The 18,140-nt window shown below is 40.5% G+C and overlaps 1 protein-coding gene across 1 annotated transcript in view; it reads right to left on the bottom strand.

Moving 5' to 3' along the window:
• Positions 1–17,148, bottom strand: part of ARHGAP5 (Rho GTPase activating protein 5) — a 46,610-nt gene extending 29,462 nt beyond the window's left edge. Inside the window, exons 1-3 of the mRNA XM_074585117.1 lie at positions 16,802–17,148; positions 9,274–9,380; positions 1,260–5,156 (exon numbers count right to left, since the gene is read on the bottom strand). Of these exons, the coding sequence (XP_074441218.1) occupies positions 1,260–4,982 (3,723 nt within the window). The 5' untranslated portion in view covers positions 4,983–5,156; positions 9,274–9,380; positions 16,802–17,148. The remainder of the gene's footprint in view (positions 1–1,259; positions 5,157–9,273; positions 9,381–16,801) is intronic.
• Positions 17,149–18,140: the final 992 nt, after the last annotated feature.

The following is an 18,140-nucleotide window of genomic DNA, read 5'->3' as shown; positions in this document are numbered from 1 at the left end:
ATATAAGTTATTTTTAAAAAAATTAAGTTTCCCAAAAAGAATAACTTCAAAGTATCTTTAACCATATGATTTTATGCCCACAAGACATCATTATCTACGCTTATGAGTATGAACATTTAGTGTCCTTTAAATCAGTCTTGTGTAATTCAAATCACAGCTGCATACTAGGAAGTACAATTCAAAATTTAATCCTTTAGTAAAAATGTAACTATGTTCTACTTAAACAAAACCTGTTTCTATTCAAGTACTGTCAGATTAACAGTAAAAGGGACTATTTTAAAATGCTACAAAAGACAGCATTAAAAAGATTGACTTATTTTGAGACAAGAAAGAAAATATCTAACTGACTAGGAATGCTTCCGATTTAGTGTTAAAAAAAAAAAACAACTACGCAAGACAATGATGGCTAGCCTAAAATTAAAATCTAAACTATAAAGAGTATATATCCAGTACCTACACCACAACACTACCTTGATATAACAGTTTTTAAAGTAGTTAAGTCAAAAAATAAGTAACTATCAAGCATAAAGATCAAAATAAAATGCTGACATTTTTCAACTCAGAATGTCACATTATTATTACTCAGAAACCCACACTGGGCATGCATTTTTTTCCCCCCCTTTTTTTTTTGTTTGAATAGAGAATTGTACAGGTAGCACAGCTTTCAATTTGATTACTTGCTTGCCTACACTAGGAAAATGCAGCAGTCAGTAAAACCACTATACAAAGTTTCCTTTCCACAATCTTGTTTTAGAGTTACAGGTAGACAACTGCGAATTAAAAAGAAAGCAACCCTTTCATTCACCTGCCCTAAACTTCATTCCAATAGCCAGAACTGCAAGAACTGAAAGAACCAGTTCTACCCAAGAACTCATATAGCAGCTTTTTTTAAAAAAAAAAGAAAAAAAAACAAAACACCAACCAAAACAAAACAAAAAAAACCCTGTTACGATCAACAAAGAAGGATCTGCAGACCAAATTCTGCCTTCACTTACTCATACGGAAGGGAGACTGCACATGTACATGCAGAGGTGACTAGAACTGAAATTTATTGAACAGCTGATAGGTAGACAAGTCATCTCATTCCCTCGGGTTTGCTAGTTCCAAGCAAGTTAAGTAGAAACTTGGACAAAAATCAAACAATGCTACATCAAAATTTTAAAGCACTTGTTTCAACATGTCGTGCAACTTTTGCATATTTTGACTCTTCCATTCTTGCAATGCACCAGAAGCTGTAAATAAAATTTAAATCGACTTACCTTCTTATCTTCTTTTGGTTTGTGAATTTTCTTTTTCGTTTTTTTATCATCCAATTCTTGATCCGATGTAATAGCAGGGTTATCTATGCCACCCTTCCATGTTTCAACAGGTGAAAGAAGTGGGTCTTCTTCACTTCCACGATGTCTTCCTTTTCTTTTAGTTTTAGAGGTGGTGAAAGCCTCATCATCGCTTGCATCTGAATGTGTTCGCCTATAGTAAGACTTAGCTTTGCTGAACAAAGTCTTAGACTTATACTTGTATTTTGACGGCCTTCTTTCCCCATGACTTTTGGATATTCTATCAGAAAACCCATTTTCTTCCTCACCTTGGGTATTTATAACAATTGAGTTTCTAACTTTAATAATACGATTCTGACTATCATCTGGGACCGCGTAGATGTCATCTGCAAAACCTTTATGTTTGAAAATAGTGTCAATAGGTTCAGCATAGTTGTCAGATTGGTCTATATCTTCTGGTGGTGCCGCAGGCACTCGAGAAGGTTGTTTCCTGGGGTTTTTGCCAATACCTGCCTCAATTGTTTTCAGGAGGTTAGGATCCAGTTTTTTCACATTTGTTCTTGGAACAAGTGGTTTCGGTTTTATTGGAGGAGGCACTTTATGGTTGCGTTCATGGTCATGACAATTAAGAGGTGTACTGTGAATAGGATACTCATTTCCTTCCAAATCCAATCGGTACTTTGAACGGTCACTAGGTGCTGGGAGTAACCTTACATCATCACCAATTGGACTGTAAGGTGGTGGTCCTTCAGTATCATCCTCTGAATCTGGATAATTATAGTCAAGTGAACTTCCTCTGGGAGATCTTGGAAAAACGTCTTCACTTGTATGTGTTGTTTCCCTTGTGCTGTCTGACATATAAGAACTTTCAATCATGTTTTTCTTCTCTAATACATCACTGAAGAACAATGTGAAAACCTCAGTTTGACGATGATATTGAGATAATGAATACAAAGCTGTAAACTTAGCAGTAATCTCTGTTGCTATGTGTTCTCCTTCAGTCATGAGTTCCTTGATTGCTTCATTCTCAAAGAAGTCTGCCTGGCTATCAGTAACAGCCACTAACTGGACAGGAATCGTATCCTGGACTTCAGAAAGAAACGCCCGAAGCATTCCCATGGATGCCTTCCGCTTCGCAGAATAGACCAGTATATATCCATGAACAAGTTCATCTTTCCTTACACCAATTGAAGAATGATATGATAATATAGTTATCTGTATTCGGCGCCTCTTTTCACCTATTATTTTATCAAGCATCACAGAATTATTCTGGCCAGCCTGAGCAGCACTACAGGAGTGAGAATCAAGGAAGGGTGAAAGAATAAGATCCACACTAAACGGATCGCCACACATGGCACACATGACAATTCGCAAGTCAGCTTCTGACAGATCCTTAATGGCAGGAACTGGACTTACAACATCAAAATTGTGTTTAACTGCTTCCAGTACTCCCCTCAGAGCTTGTTTTATTTGGGTCTCATTAAATTTACGTGGATATGTACCAGCAGGCACATCTACAAAAGGACACTGTAATTTGTTTGCCAATTGCTGTCCCTGATGTCTCAGAATAGGCAGGTTCTTGCTGACGCTATCCCTCTGGTTAGCCAGTATTAACGTAAATGGAAGATTAGCCATATACTTGTCTCTCCTTATCTGAGCTGCTTCAGCCCTTATTTTTGCAATGCACTCCCCAATAAAATTCAGCGATTCAATAGAGTTAAACACACAGAAACAACCATGTGGCTTGAAGGCTGATGTCCACAATTGAGTCAACAGGTATGGGGATTTTGCATCAACTGGCCTAAGATCTAGTTCATATATTTTTCCATCTAATGCATATTCATCATCAGTGGATTGTGTCCGAATTTCATTTGCCAGTTCTTGTGCAAGACCATCTTTCCCCAAAATGAAAAGATTGACTTTATCAATATTGGCACTATCGTGGTATAAATTTGAGCGGCCATGGTCTAGTTGCAGTAGACTGTTGGCAAGTAACTGCTCTACTTTAATGTCCGTGCAATTCTGGCCACTGAGACAGGTTTCTTTAGTTGGGTGATAAACAAATCCTATGTGTTTAAGCAGAAGAGATTCTCTATCAGGTGCAAGTTTCTGTAAAGCTTTGTATCTAGGTTCTTCACTCAGAACTGCATGAATTTCACTCATTTTATCTGAACTTGGTGTTGCATTAAGATCCAGGTCATAAAACAGCTCTGAATGTTCAAAAAGCATTTCCTGAAACTCCTCTTTGGCTTTTTCAACAATCTCCCTCTGATGCCTACCATACACTTCCTTACTGTCTGCATCAGTGATGTATTTGAATGCTTCGTCCTCCACCACAAAACATATAACTTCTTCCCATGGCTGCCCGGGTGAAATGAACTGGATTTTCTCAAGAGTTTTTTTGAATTTCTCCTTCATTTCAACCCTCCTTTTTTCAGATATAAGATGCTGCACATGGTTTTGATAAACTTTTTCTGCTTCTAGCGTGGTGAGAAGGTCAAATGGAATCCTTCTGTCATTCACTTTATCTATATGGTCAGTTTCATCCCAGGGTGTTTTTTCAAGCACTACAAAGCAGGACTGGAAGTCAGGCCTTTTCTCCATTAATTTCAAGGCTTCTGACCAGCTCAAGTGTTCAATCTCGTCAAGATTTGACAGAAGAGTATTAAGAGCTCTTGGCAATGCATTAATATATTCTTCTTTTCTTTTTCTAATATGTTCCTGTTTAAGCTGCTCTATGTGTTTTGAAAACGTATTTTTGGCCTTTTTTGTTCCTTCCAAATTTATGTACTCTTCATAATCAGGGTGGTTTTTCAGTTTATTACTAACAGTTTTCCAAGTTGCATGATAGTCTCTCACAGTTTGGACAAGTTTTTCAAACTTATCTGTTGCTGTAACAACCAGCTGTCTTTGAGTTTTATAGGCATCCAGATAGGGGATTATTTTCGGTTTACCACGAGTTTTATCCATCATCTGTACCAGTGCAGTAAAACATGTTTCAACATTGACATTGAATCTTGCTGATGTTTCCACTACCACAAGGTTCTTCTTATTTGAAGCAAAGGCCTGAACCTCTCGCAGGTAATGATCCACACATTCATCACATTTCGTTGCTGCTATTATTATGGGTTTTTTAGATTTTGAGAGCTGGATGTAGAGATTATTCACAAATTTAAGTTGATCATCAAACTTCCTATTGCATCCTTGGCTTACATCAATGCACAATACAAACCCATCTATGCTTAATTTCCCTTCAGGCATTTGTTTTTGCTCAAAGTCTTGCTCCAAGCCTAATTGATCTGTGCAAATGTACATTAGTTTTTCTGCTGACTGCAGTTTGGAGGCAGCTGCACGTTTTATATATGGTTGTAAATTCGTACTCCGATGAGGCAAGAAAGTCTGATCATCAATGAACTCAGTCTGTTCAATTACATGAATTCTGCACTCAATTCCATCCTCACCACTTTGTGTTACGTCACCCCAGTACAAAAAGTGATCATTGTTAACAACTCTTCCTCCAAAGTCAATTGTGCTAAGCACAGAGGTATGCTCAGGATAGTATTCATCTGCTTTTGAACGAACGAATCTATTGCACAAACACGACTTTCCAACTCCACAATTACCTTTGTCCTTTTCAGTTCCAGACAGTCCAACAATACTAACAGCATAAGATGGGGGACGTGGCTCTTTGTTTTTTGCCATCATAACTTTCCTCTCATCCTTTTGCAATTATCAAGGTAACTGTATGTGGTTTTCATTCTGGAAAGGTTCCTACAAATTTAAGTTGTATATCCAGGGTTCCAGATAGCTTTCAATTGTTCCTGCTTCAGCTTGTCATCGAGAGAACTTCAGATAATCAGGATGAGGAGGATCATCTTCCTAAAGAAAACAAAGAGGAAAAAAAAAATTTAGAGCTTGCAGGTATTTCTTTCTAATATTCACGAGAGAAAAGAAGTTTTAAAAAGCACTTTTGCTTGCTCACCCTGAAATTGTTTTCTGTGTATATGAAAACTGTACAACTTTAAATGAGATCCTAAACTCATAACTCATTCCTGTTAATGCTACTTATATTATAAATTTAAAAATAAACAGGAAACAGGTTTTAGGCACAGTTTAATAATAGTTCATCACCTATTTTGATAGATGATCAGCACACTTCTAAAAAAACAAAAACAAAACAAACAAAAAAAAAAACACACCACCAAAACCAAACCCCCACACCCAAAGCCCCAAATTACTGTTTTCTTTCACAGCTTATGGGTACTAGGCACTAGAAGCATTTTCCACTACAATAAATACAACACAAAACCCCTAAACACAACATTGACATACATATTCTCTTCTATCCACGCTCATACTTCCACTAGATAGCATGGCTACCTGTGTGAATAACACCACTTGTGTGTGCATTTGTAGGTTTGGTTTTAGGTTTCAGCAAAGAAACTTTCAAAATGAGAACCTGTAAAACCAGGAAGTTGGCAACGTGGCTCAGCCACTACCTATATGCAGAAGTAAACTACCTTATTTGTATACTAACAGTAAAATGCTTTTAAGGAGAAGTTTCTAACTTGAATTCTACAGAAAAATACAAATATTGTCATGCGGATACTAGGTACAGAAAAATAAGACTTATGTCTGAGATTTTAAGATTACAATGCAGTATCATTCCTTCTGTTTCTAGAAAAAACAAAACTTTTAATAACTGTAAACAAAGCCTACTGTATCTACCCTCAAACTTCCACAGAATTATTACAAGGTTCCAGTGGCTTTATTGAAGCAGTGGTCAAGTATAACAATTATTACTAACTCTCTGTTATTAATTAGAAGACTTTGCTTACATACATAATGCAAATGGAAAGATATTTTCTGTTTTATAAACAATTACATTATGAGAAAAACATAAAAAATTGAATAGCTGAATGACTGAGCCCAACAGGCTGTGGTCAGTGGCGTGAAATCTAGTTGGGGGCCAGTAACTGGCAGTGTAGTCCAGGGGCCAATACTGGGTCAACATCTTCATTAATGACTTGCATGATGGGGCAGAGAGTACCCTTAGCAAGTCTGCTGATAACAAAACTGGGAGGAGTGGCTGATACACCAGGGCTTTCTGCTGCCATTTAGGGAGACCTCAACAGGCTGAAGACATAGGCTGATAGGAACCTTGTGCACTGCAAAGTCCTGCATCCAGGGAGGAATAACCCCATGTACCAGTACATGCTGGGAGTGAACTGGCTGGAAAGCAGATTTACAGAAAAGGACCTGGGGATCCCAGTGAATAGAAAGGTCAACACGAACGAGCCAGCAATGTGCGCTTGTGGCAAACAAGGCTAATGGTACCCTGGGTGGCATTAGACAAAGTATGTGAACCTCCCCCTCTATGCAGTGCTGGTGAGGCCACAACTGATGCACTGTGTCCAGTTCTACAGTACAAGAGAGATATGGAGCTACTGGAGAGAGTCTGGCAAAGAGCCACTAAGCCGATGAAGGGACTAAAGCATCTCTCATACAAGGAAAGGCAGGGAGAGCTGGGACTGTTTAGCCTGGAAAAGACAAGGCCCAGGGGCAATCTTATTAATGTGTAGAAACATTTGGAGGAAAGGTGCAAAGAAGGCAGAGCCAGACCCTTTTCAATGGTGCCCAGTAACAGGACAAGAGGAAACAAGTAGACTGAAACACAGGAGGTGCCATATGAACATCAGGAAACACACATTTATTGTGAGGGTGACTGAACACTGGCACAGGTTGCCCAGAGAGGCTGTAAAGGTTCCCTCATGGGAGATATTCAAAGTCTGCTGGACATGGTCCTGGGCAACCTGCTCTAGGTGACGCTGCTTGAGCAGGGAAGCTGGACAAGGTGACCTCCAGAGATCCCTTCCAACCTACACCATTCTATAATTTTGTGAAAATATTTTGATAAAAATACTTTTCTCATTTTCTTGGTAAAAAGACAGCTAACACCTGCACTAGAAATGAAGGGTACAGACTAGTGTACTTAGTATATGGGGTTTTACATTTGTGGAGTACAAAAAAAGAACATAAATGACGTAAACAAACCAGTAAAGAGCCCTTATATGAAGGAAAAATTATAACGAGCATCAATACTGAAATTTTAGTCTCATTATCTATCTCAGCTTTATTTGTTACGTATTTTGTCATTCTTAGCAACAATTTGTTGAGAATGGTACTGTAATACTTTCCTTTAGTTAAAAAAAAAGAAGTGTAGGATGTGTCACACAAAAAGCTCTCAAAGCGTGCTTTAATATTCCTAAAACTAATTCACGGCTGCTAAAACATATCTAAGTCTGAAGACATGCAGCAGTAAAAGAAGTATTTGTATCATTAAAAGTTGCAATAGAAGATAAAAATACTGAAACCTTTAATATCTGGTATAGAACCAATGCCTGGCCAACAGAGCTTTCCAACTAACTAACACCTATAAACAGAAAACCACATTCTGATCAGAAACACAGTATTTATGTAGCAATATCTGAAATGAAATTAGTTGACCAAAATAAAAAATAAAAGCCACATGCACAAAGCCAGCTTTCAGTTATAGAAATCATAGTCAAGGAAAGTACCTTTTTTATAAAAAAGTATCAGTTTCATTACAAAATAAAGAAGAAAGTAAACTTGGTCTAATTTCTATACTTGAGAGTTTTTATATTGCAAGAACTGAAAGTTTTATGCCGCGTTTTAGGAATGATTTTTCTTTTTTTGTTTAAATCAGTTCATTCAAAGACACATTCAGAAAGAGAACTTGTATTTAGAATTTTGCTTTTTACTGTTTCCATTGTGGTTTTTATATTCTTAAAACACAGGATTTAGAGCTAACAGAAAATGGCTCTGGGAATAAAAATACTTAGCAGAAGTAAATCCTTCACAAGCAGCATTTATATTACTACAAATAAACCCAGTGTTTTCTTTCTAAAGCAAAGCTTATCATAGTAGCATCATTCAAACTATTAGAATAAGTTTAGTCAGCACTTCCACTATAAAATGTTTTCTGTTTGCCACAGCACAATACAGATTTGACGTGGACTAAACTAGAACACAAAAATTTTCATCCACAGGATTACTTCATTTAATCAGGAAGACGCTGTCAATTCGCAACTAGAAACAATCAATACTTTCAGATACTCTATACATCCTCACATAGCAAAGGTTCTTCCTCCTCCAGCAATAAATATTTTGTCAATCAATACATTTTTTAAGTGAATAAGTACAAGTAAAGTGAAAGAGGACATGGACAAAGGGAAAACAAACACATTAGTCTCTCACAAAATTTCTGACATGGAATATTTTCACCATAGTGGGAGTTGAATCACTAAAGATATTGAAAACCACTGTGGTTTTGTTTTCATTTTTTATACAGTTTCTACTTTGCACTCATTGCACAAAGCAAAGTCACAGAATGAAATCTATGTTAATTAAGTAATAAACCTGGTAAAAACCTGACATTATAATGGTTTCACATCAAATATGTAATCATTATTAAATTTCTCCCCAAATGGAAGATTTTTTTTTTTCAGTATACCACTAATTTAAAGGTACTGTATAGTTTTGTACAGTTTTAAAATATACATATTGGAAATTCATGGTTAGTTAGTTCAATAATCTTACTTCAATCTGCCTAATTCTGTTATAACAAATTGAAAACACTCCAATTCATTGCCCCCTGCCACCCCCTTCCTCTTTGTTACAGATTCAAAGGAGGGGCTGTTTGATTTTTCCAACTTATTTCAGTCGTCAAATTGAAAATAATAGATCATTTCTGTGTTTAAATAGAAACTTTTGAAGAAATACAGGAGAGACAAAACATATGACATAACTGCAGGAAGAGTTTCTGACCTTCTACAGTCGCACCATAGGACCTTGTCTCTACAGGCTTTAGATTTCCAAATGTAGTTATAAAGAAAATAAGGTGTATCATCTTGTACTTATTTACCCACCTTCACGCTTAAACACAAGATTATGAAAACCCAAAGCCCAAACTTACCTGTCAGAAAACAAGGTGCAAAGCAAGCTGATTATCCTGCTGTGATCTTCCTGCAGTAATGTCACACATTTAAACAGTGTCCTTCAGTAAGTCCTTCCCTGAGGGATCTGAAACAAAAAAGAAGATCTGTTAATAATTTTAAAATTATGAAAGCAGAAGCAGCAATCAGAGAAGGTACAACACTTCACGTACGCATGAAGATTGTTTTTCTCATTCAAAACCCATAAACAGAACTCTGAGCTCAAGCTGGTCTTCCTCTAAACTTAGAGGGTTTAAATCCTGTAAGCACAGCTATTAATACTTGGGACAGAGAGGGCACAGTTATTCTTAAGTGATTTCGTAAGTTCAACTTGGTATTTTAACAATATCTAGGTTGCAGAAGCCTCTTCTGAAAAAAATTAATGCAGTGTCTCATAACACACAAAATGTGAGATATAAAAATCACTGATCACATGTAGGAGAATTTGGAATTCTAAAATATCTAGAATATAGTTTTGTAAGATGAAGTTGGTATAGTCAGTAAGTACAAAATATATAAAATGAAAGTATGTCTAAATACATGTATATACATTTTATTACACAAAAAAAGACAGTCTACCTTAAAACCCTTCTACCTGTAGTACAGCATTTCTCAATTAAAAGGCCTGTGACAAATCAGAAATTGAAAGCACAATTATATTTGAAGATGTGAATTCTCAACTGGGATACCAAGGTTATACTAATAATTTTTAAGTGCTGATTTTACTGCAGGGATGCTGCTACAAAGTAACCAAAAAATGGAACTTTTTCAGTTCACATCCACACAAACCACAGACTTTGAATACCAGGCCAGTGATACATATATTAAGATGCAGAAAAGGAAAGGAACTTGAGGCACTTGCACTGGATCATGATGTAAGCCACTTTTAACTAAGGAAAAGCATAATTTTTAAGTAAGATGCAGCACCATGCTGTACATGTGCCAAACATAGCACCAAGAAGGTATGGTAGAGCTTTTTCTTGTTTCGACGCTTGCCATTATATTCTTAGTAATTCCACTTTTCTTTGGGAATAATATAGCTAATCGAAAAAGTTTCAGCTTTAGTAACTTTCTTTTGGACAAAAAAGGTTCAGCAATAGCGATAAGCGATATACCAATACCGCGATAATACTGCAATTCTCAACTTACTGCACCAGACAACATCAAAATCATTAGCTAGCAGGCCATCAGTCCTGCACTAAGTCTGGCCTAGCTGCAAAGCTGAACTCTATCACTTGAAAGAGAAGACAGGAGGTAAGTCACACTCCCTGCCCTTGCCTCCTTCCTGCCTGTGGCACTCCTCTATGCCCACAGCTAGGTGAGCAGAGCAGACAGCTGCACAGGAGAAACAGACTGCGGGACACTGAAGAGAAGGATGTGGAAGAGCAGACACACTGAGAGAAAAGTGTGTCTACCTGCAAGAATGTATCTGGAGCCTGGGGGAGGGGGACACCAGCCATTTTGCAATGTACTCTGCCACAACAGAAAGCTCAAAGACAGGCTCCTAAAAGATCAGCCGGAAGCATTAAGAGGCCAGAGAAGGCCCTATTTTCAAATACATGTTCCCCAAAGCCTTCTGAGCTGAATTCTAAACATTAGCATAGAATGACATATTATTAGCAAGTAATAAATACTAAAATAGTTAATCACCTATCATTATTTAGTAACTGTGGCTGCACAGGAACTTGTAGATGGGTCCATGGCCAAGAAACTTAACTTACAAATAAATACTCTGAGTATTTCTGAATATCTTCCGGAATTTCTTTCTGAACGTAGAGATGTTTACCATCTGCAGACCTGACATTGCTGAAGCAGAAATGTTGTCTGAAAGACTCTACAGAATTGCTCAAGACCAACAACTATTTAAGCAGCTGCAAACAACACCAACAGTGAGAGTGTTTTCCCGCAGTCCTTTACTCACTCACTGATGTCTAGATGCACGAGTTTATGGACCAGTATTTTTCAGGGTTAGTTTCAATTACCATAGTCTTGTGATAGCGTTTATAAGTTAGCTGGCCAAGCAAAGAAAAGCACACCTGAAGAAAAAAAAACATCACAGTCTAGTCTGCTTTGCAGAGTAGATGAATACACCAACAGAAAGTTACTGTGACCTCTACAGCAGACCACAAAGTAAATTCAAACACATTAGGCATCACTGAAATGGTTTGTAGGACAACTTTTGAATGCACAGCACTTTCAAATATCAAAGACCACGATTCCAAGGAAGTTACAGCTCTGGATTCAGGTTACTGCTGACAGTAAGTTTTTATACCGAGTCATCCCTCACTTCACACTTTTTGAGAACCAAAACTTGGCATTGGCGAATATTTAGTACAGTATCCAAATTCCAAGACCTATCAGCACATCAGTAATTACAGCTCTACCCAAAACATACCAGAATACCAATTCAATCATTTTCACTTCAAGAATAAGTAAAAAAAAAAAAAATAAAAATCTAGTGTTGATGTAGCTTAAGGTAATGTCGTTACTTCTCATTCAATATTTACCAAGAGGTATCTTTTTCTTAAACAAGCATAAGAAATCTTCTCTTCAAATCAAAATCCTTTTTAGAAACTAAACCAGACAGAGTATGCCTCTGTCATCAACAATTTCAACTCACCAAAGTCTGTTAGGTCCTAGCCACTTAATGTGTCCTGTCCTCTTTACTAACATGCCAATATTCTTGTCTTCAAAAGTGCTGGTAAACTTAATTAAATAACTGTAGATGAAATCTCACTTATAAATAAGGGTAAATACAATGCTCCCTGGTAAAATTCTGGAAGTACCAGCCAACACTAGGAAAAAAAAGATTCAGATTGCTTACGAGGAAATGAGCTCAATCAAGCAATAACAAGACAGTAAAGGATAATGCCTTGAAATGTCTTCAATAGCGATACTCTGACTGAAAAGGAATACAGTTTAGGTGGTATGGTGATTACTCATGCTAGGTAAATGGAGGATGAGAATGGATTACCCCAACCACTGTCCATTTCAGATTTAGTTAGTATGATGGACAACTATGATCCCTAAAATAGTTATGTAGCCTACATAATTCTTTACATACAAAAGCAAAGTAATCAATTTCTAAAAAAAGAGAAACCAACCAACTGCTCAACTTCATTTTATAAATCAATGCAAAGCTGTGTTTAAAATGGAAGTTCAGAGCTCTTAGTTCTCACTAAGTTTACTAAATTTCTCCTATTAACAATGATACTCTGAAGACCGCCAGTGCATTACCCAAAATTAAATCAAGGCCTAAATTTTATTTCTAAATTCAAAACAGAACATCATTCTTTAGCTGGAACCTAGCATTCCGGGGAGAATCTATTGTTGTTGTTGTCGTTCACACAAAAAAAAAAAAAAAAAAAAACAAAACAACCACAAACCCCAAACCAGCCTACACAAATTAGATCAAGGTACAATAAACAGGTAAACTGCAACAGTTCAAATTATCAGCATTGCACTAGTCTGAACATAGGCCTCTTGAGTTACTTATCTACAGATTTCTGAATATCTGAGACCATTCAATACAGGTTCGAAGCCTGTATTTTAACAGGAAAGGAAACAGTACCCGTTTCCAGGAAAAATAAATTCTTAATTCTTTTTGTACAGGAGAAGCTCCTGCTAAATACACACATAGCACTCCCAGAAGTTTCTTAGTGAAAGACTAGCTGATGAGGCTTATTTACAAAGTTACTCAGGAAGAACACAAAAGAACTAAAAGAGAAATTTTATGAAGGGGATCCAAGAAAGAACTGATAAAAATAGAAGAAAGAAAAATAAGAAGATGATGAAGGAAGGATCAAGGGGAGGACAGAAAAAGAACTAAAATGTATTCACTGCAAAAAGAAAAATTTACAGCCTGGCAGTAGTGACTTCAGCAAATTTCACTGATCCACATATCTGGATCATTTCACGTTATTTTGCTTCATGAGGAACTGCAGTATAGGATCCAGGACCCAACACCACAAGTTTTGAGACTTAATTCAAACAGTAGTTTGTTGTCTGACCTTGTACAAGCCATATGTGTAATTTTTACCTGTGTAAAATGAGGACGTTGGTTACCCACTACTTCTTTAAATTATGAAACGAGCAAGTGAAAAGCTGTATGTAAGCATCAAATAATATTATGCATAACAATTAGAAAACTGCACTAAATTAATGCCAAGTTGCAAAAATGTACACTTTACAAAATTGTGCACACAGGTATTGGTTTTACTTTTTTAAATGCAAACATTCTTTTGTCATGCTTGTATGTCAACTGATGCAGAACTGCAAAAGTGCACGGAAATTTTAACACAAAGCCAAAGAAAAAACTCTAACACAAAATGTAATGTGCAGAACTAGCCACAGATTAATTATTTTGGCTTCCGATAGGTGTTAGTCACTAGAAAAGCAGTTAATACTCAAATTCAAAACAACTTCACCATAGTTGCTTCAGATTTTCCTATGAGGAATTTCGAAGTCATTTTTCTTTAAGTATTTCATTAAAATCCATAAAGGTAAGGAAGTGATGAGCAGGTTCAAACAACAATCTGTAAAATGTAATACCCTTAAAAGTACTTTTTAAAACTGCTGAAAAAAGAATACTCCAGGTCACACTGACCTTTAGGCTAAAGGTCTAAATGGGGGGCTGGGGGGGAACGGGGGACCACAAAGAAATAAAAAAAAAACACCACACAAAACCACAAAAACCGAATGGGAGTATTGTATGCCCATTAAGTTAGCAATAACACAGATACGGGGGGGGTGGGGGGGGGAATCTTGACGATCCTAATACAGAATTCCCAGTGTTATTGGGACTTCCTGAAACTAAACTTTTCCTTACAGTTAAGAGTATGCTGGAGCATCTTAAAAGCCGCGGGGAGGTCAGGCCAACCCCCGCGTTACCCACTCGCCGCGCCGCGTTCAGACGAAGGGACCCCCCCGCGGGAGGCGCAGGGCGCCCCCTAGCGGCCGTGGGGGAGTCCCAGCACCAGCAGTTCCCCCCACACACCCCAGCACGGGGGAACGCTCCCCAAAACAGCGCCTTTGAGGAGCGTTCTTCCGTCACCACAGCGCGAGAAGCATCGCCGGCTTCACTCTCACAAGTACGTCACGGCCATAAACGTGACCGTTTTCGGTTTTCTCGCCGACGTAACGACGCCAGCAGAACTTAACGCTGAACTTCGGCTTTGCAAACTTTCGGTATAGGTCAGAGAGCATCATCCCTGAAGGATGCCTCGCATGTGCCAGCTTAAGAACACACCACATATTAGTCCACTAAAAGTAGCGGTGTGGAGCATTCAGAAGTTTTATGCAAAATATTCCTGCAGGATGCCAGCACATGGGATTTATCTTAAGAAAACACTTTTGCAAGTCTTAAGATATCGCCAGCATCCTTTTAATATCTTTATTAAACAGAATGGTATTATTTTTGCACCATCTACTCAAAAAACAAGTCCCAAAGGGGAAACTTACACACAACAATCTATTATTATGATCAGTGCTTTTCTTTCCTACAAAGTTGGCACATGGAAAAACACCTACAGCTTTAGGAAAGCACATTTTATCTTTAACCTCAAGAATACATACAGCATTTGATTCTGTTAGCGCTAAATATAGCATTTTAAAACAATTTAGTCTGAGCCTAAAGTATTTAATTGGATTATGCTACACATGCAACACCTTAGCTAAAATAAAGTCCAATACCAGGGAGTGGAAGGCATTTGGTTGCAATTATTTACTTTTTTACAACACTCGCAGCTGCTTTATATAGGGATACTTTATAAAAAAATGCATACTATTCAAGCTCAGTAGGTTCCAAGCTTAAAAACAACTTATTATACTAAAACACGCTAGTGATAATGTAACAAATGCTTAAACAATTTGTGATACTTTTAAGTACTATAGACTCTTTTAAAAAAAACCTACCGTATTTACATCATGCTTCCTAAGCTCTAGTAGCACTGAGCTTCAGCAGAATACTATAAATAGAATTTTAAGAATTTTAGCACTTCTTAAAAATAATTTTCAAAGAAGCACAAAGGAAAATAAGGCCTTATAAAAACACACATGAATGAATATTTGTAATATGCCACGCTTAGATATGTACTATAAATTTTAAACATGTATAGGTTTTTTCAGAAAGCACTTAACTCTGGTCACTGATGTCACTGCTGGAAACAGCCGTCATACTGAAGAACCTTAGGAAGGTAAGACAGCACAACAGATAAAAACCTACTTATTAATTCCTCATTCATTTATGAAATAAGTATATGAGTATCAGTGCTGTAACTGGCTTCAATGCACAGGTTTAAAATGGACGTCCAATTGACCAGCAAATGCTGTTCTCTCTTTACTGTTTTTACTCTGCAGTGTAGAGTTTTTAAATTTCTGTCAAGGATCTTTATTAAGAAAAAAAATAAGAATCCTCCAGTTATCTGCATGACACTAAACTAAAGAATACACACATACCCCCACAGGCCTATTTTGGTCTACATTAAAAACGTTTCCCTCCTACTTATTAAGGAAATATTCCACGCTGATATCAAAAGCGATACAGGAGAGGGCAAAAGGGGGGTACAGAGGCGGGGTGGACGCTGGGGGGAAGGTGACAAGTATGTCTTCCTTTTAAGTAAATGGTCTTTCTCCTATTTTTAGTTAAAACAGTGTTTTATACTCCTTATGTCCTATATTTACAACACTATGGCATTATATCTATATATCTCTGGTGCTTTCCTTGGGTGGAGAGAGTCTAAAGGTTATGCTGGTGGAAGGGATTCAAAATGCTTGAAAGCTGCAACACTGCCACTGGCTACCCTATTTCAAAGCCTTAAAATCCACCTGGTGGAAAAACAGAAATGCACACACATCATTAGGAGAGTGAAGTTTTTCTGAAATTTAATATCAAGCGATATTTGAAGGTGAAAGGAAGGAGGAAGGGAATTGACAACTGTTCAAATTTAGTAGAGAAGGGAAAGAACAGAGAGGACGAGAATGAGTAGAAGGGGGCGACAAGGAGGAAAAGAAGTACAGAGAAAGGAGAACAGAAAAGGCGGGGGGGGGAGGCAGTGGGAATGGAAGAAGGGAGGAAGCTAAAGGAGTAGGGGGAAGAAGGGAATGAGGAAGGAAGAAGAGAGGAGCAGGGAAGCTCCCCTTCCTGCCTTCCTCCCTCCCTGGAGAGCCGTGACCAGCTGGCAGCCTCGTACAGCAGGCTCAGACCCTCCCATCGCTCAGGCCTTCATCACCTGTCTGGGACCAGGCACTCCGCTCCCTGCCCTTCCCGCCTCCCCTCCCTCCCGCGGGGGTGCCGAGGGGGCCGAGCGGGGAGGGCGGACGGGGGCCGGCTCCCCTCTCCCCACGCCAGCCCCAGCCCTTTGAACTGGTTACAGCCAGCGGCCGCCGCACCGGCTCGCCGGGCTACAGCCGCCTCCTCCCCCCCACTCCCCTTCCGCCTGCTGGGCCGGCCGCCCCGCTGCGGGCCGCCGGGCCGGCCCCGTTCCCGCGGGACCGGATTCCTCCCCTCACCTCGCGCCGTCGGGATCCGGCTCCTCGGCGGCGGCGGGAGCGGCAGCATTCCCGGGACGCTCTCTCTCCACGCCGGCGCCCCCGGCGGCTTTTCCTTCCCGGCGGGGCTCTCTCCGCTCTCCGGCCCGCAGCTCCCGACGGGCTCCCGGCCGCCGCAGCCCCGTCCCACCTCTCCGTTCCCTCCCCGGCGCTCTCGGCTCAGTAATGGCGGCCGCCGAGCTTCCCCGGCTCTCGCTTGGCTGACGGAGTCTCTCTCTCCCCCTAACTTTACCTCAGCAGCTTCCCTCCCCTCCCCCCTCCCTCCCGCCGCCGCGGCTCCGCGCGCGCCCGCCCGGCCGGCCAGCTGCGCGTGCGCGGGGGGGGGGGGGGGGGGGCGGGCGGGGGAGCGCCTCTTCCTGCTGCCGCTGGATTCCCTGGGAAGGCTGGGAGGGCGCGCGCCGCCGGCCGGCCACGCGCGCGGGCGGGCGGGCGCGCGCGCCGCCCCGCCTCCTCGCCTCCCCGCCCGGCCTCGGTGGCCGTATGGGTAGAGCGCCGGGAGTCGGGAGATTGTAGGGCCCTGGGTTCTAGTCCCGCTTCGGACAGCGAGGCAGGCCGGGACCGCCGCGGAGCGCCCCGCGGTAGAGCAGCTCCGAGGCGCGGCCCTCCCGACGCGGCTGGCTCCCCAGCCCCGCCGGCCTCCTCCACCGAGGGGACGGGTACAGCCAGAGGCCAGCCTGGGCTCCCACCCAGCAGTGGTGCCTCCAAGAGAAGAAAATGGCAGTTGGCTGGGACAGGAGTAAAAGATGCAGAAACGTTGCATCAGTCAGCCCTCTTTGCCTGCTTCTCTCTTGCCTGTAACTTTTCACCATGTTTCCCAGGTGTAGCCAGTGTAACACGGCACTTCTTGCTATTTTTAATCATTAAAAAGGTGAGGCCTGGCAGCAGAGCCCGCTCCGTGGCCTACAGGTGTCACCTGCACGTCACCTGCGAGGGAGGCCTAGGACACGGCTTCCCAAATGATGCCAGCCACGTTGACAATCCATGAGTCAGGCGGAGCTCCCAAACGTAACACGCGCTTTTCGGCGTTATCCCCGCGTGCCGCCATTTTGCTGGTGGCTAGCAGCCGGTGAAATCCCTCTCCCGCCCTCTGAGGCCTCCTGGGTTGTGACAAAGGCCCGTGAAGCATTGGCACGGGGACGGTGTTGCGGCGCGGGTGTCTGTGCTTCTGCCTTCGGAGCTGGGTTTCCACAGTCAGCGGTAGGTGAGGCAAGGGACGCAGCGAAAAAACTAGTAAATAGGTGCTAATCTGTTCTGTCCACTGCAGGGAGCAGGGCATGCCTTATCTCTGCAACCGCAGAAA

This window comes from Larus michahellis, chromosome 4, assembly GCF_964199755.1.
Source record: "Larus michahellis chromosome 4, bLarMic1.1, whole genome shotgun sequence".
Lineage (NCBI taxonomy): Eukaryota > Metazoa > Chordata > Aves > Charadriiformes > Laridae > Larus > Larus michahellis.
This window is presented reverse-complemented; position numbering and strand designations above follow the sequence as displayed.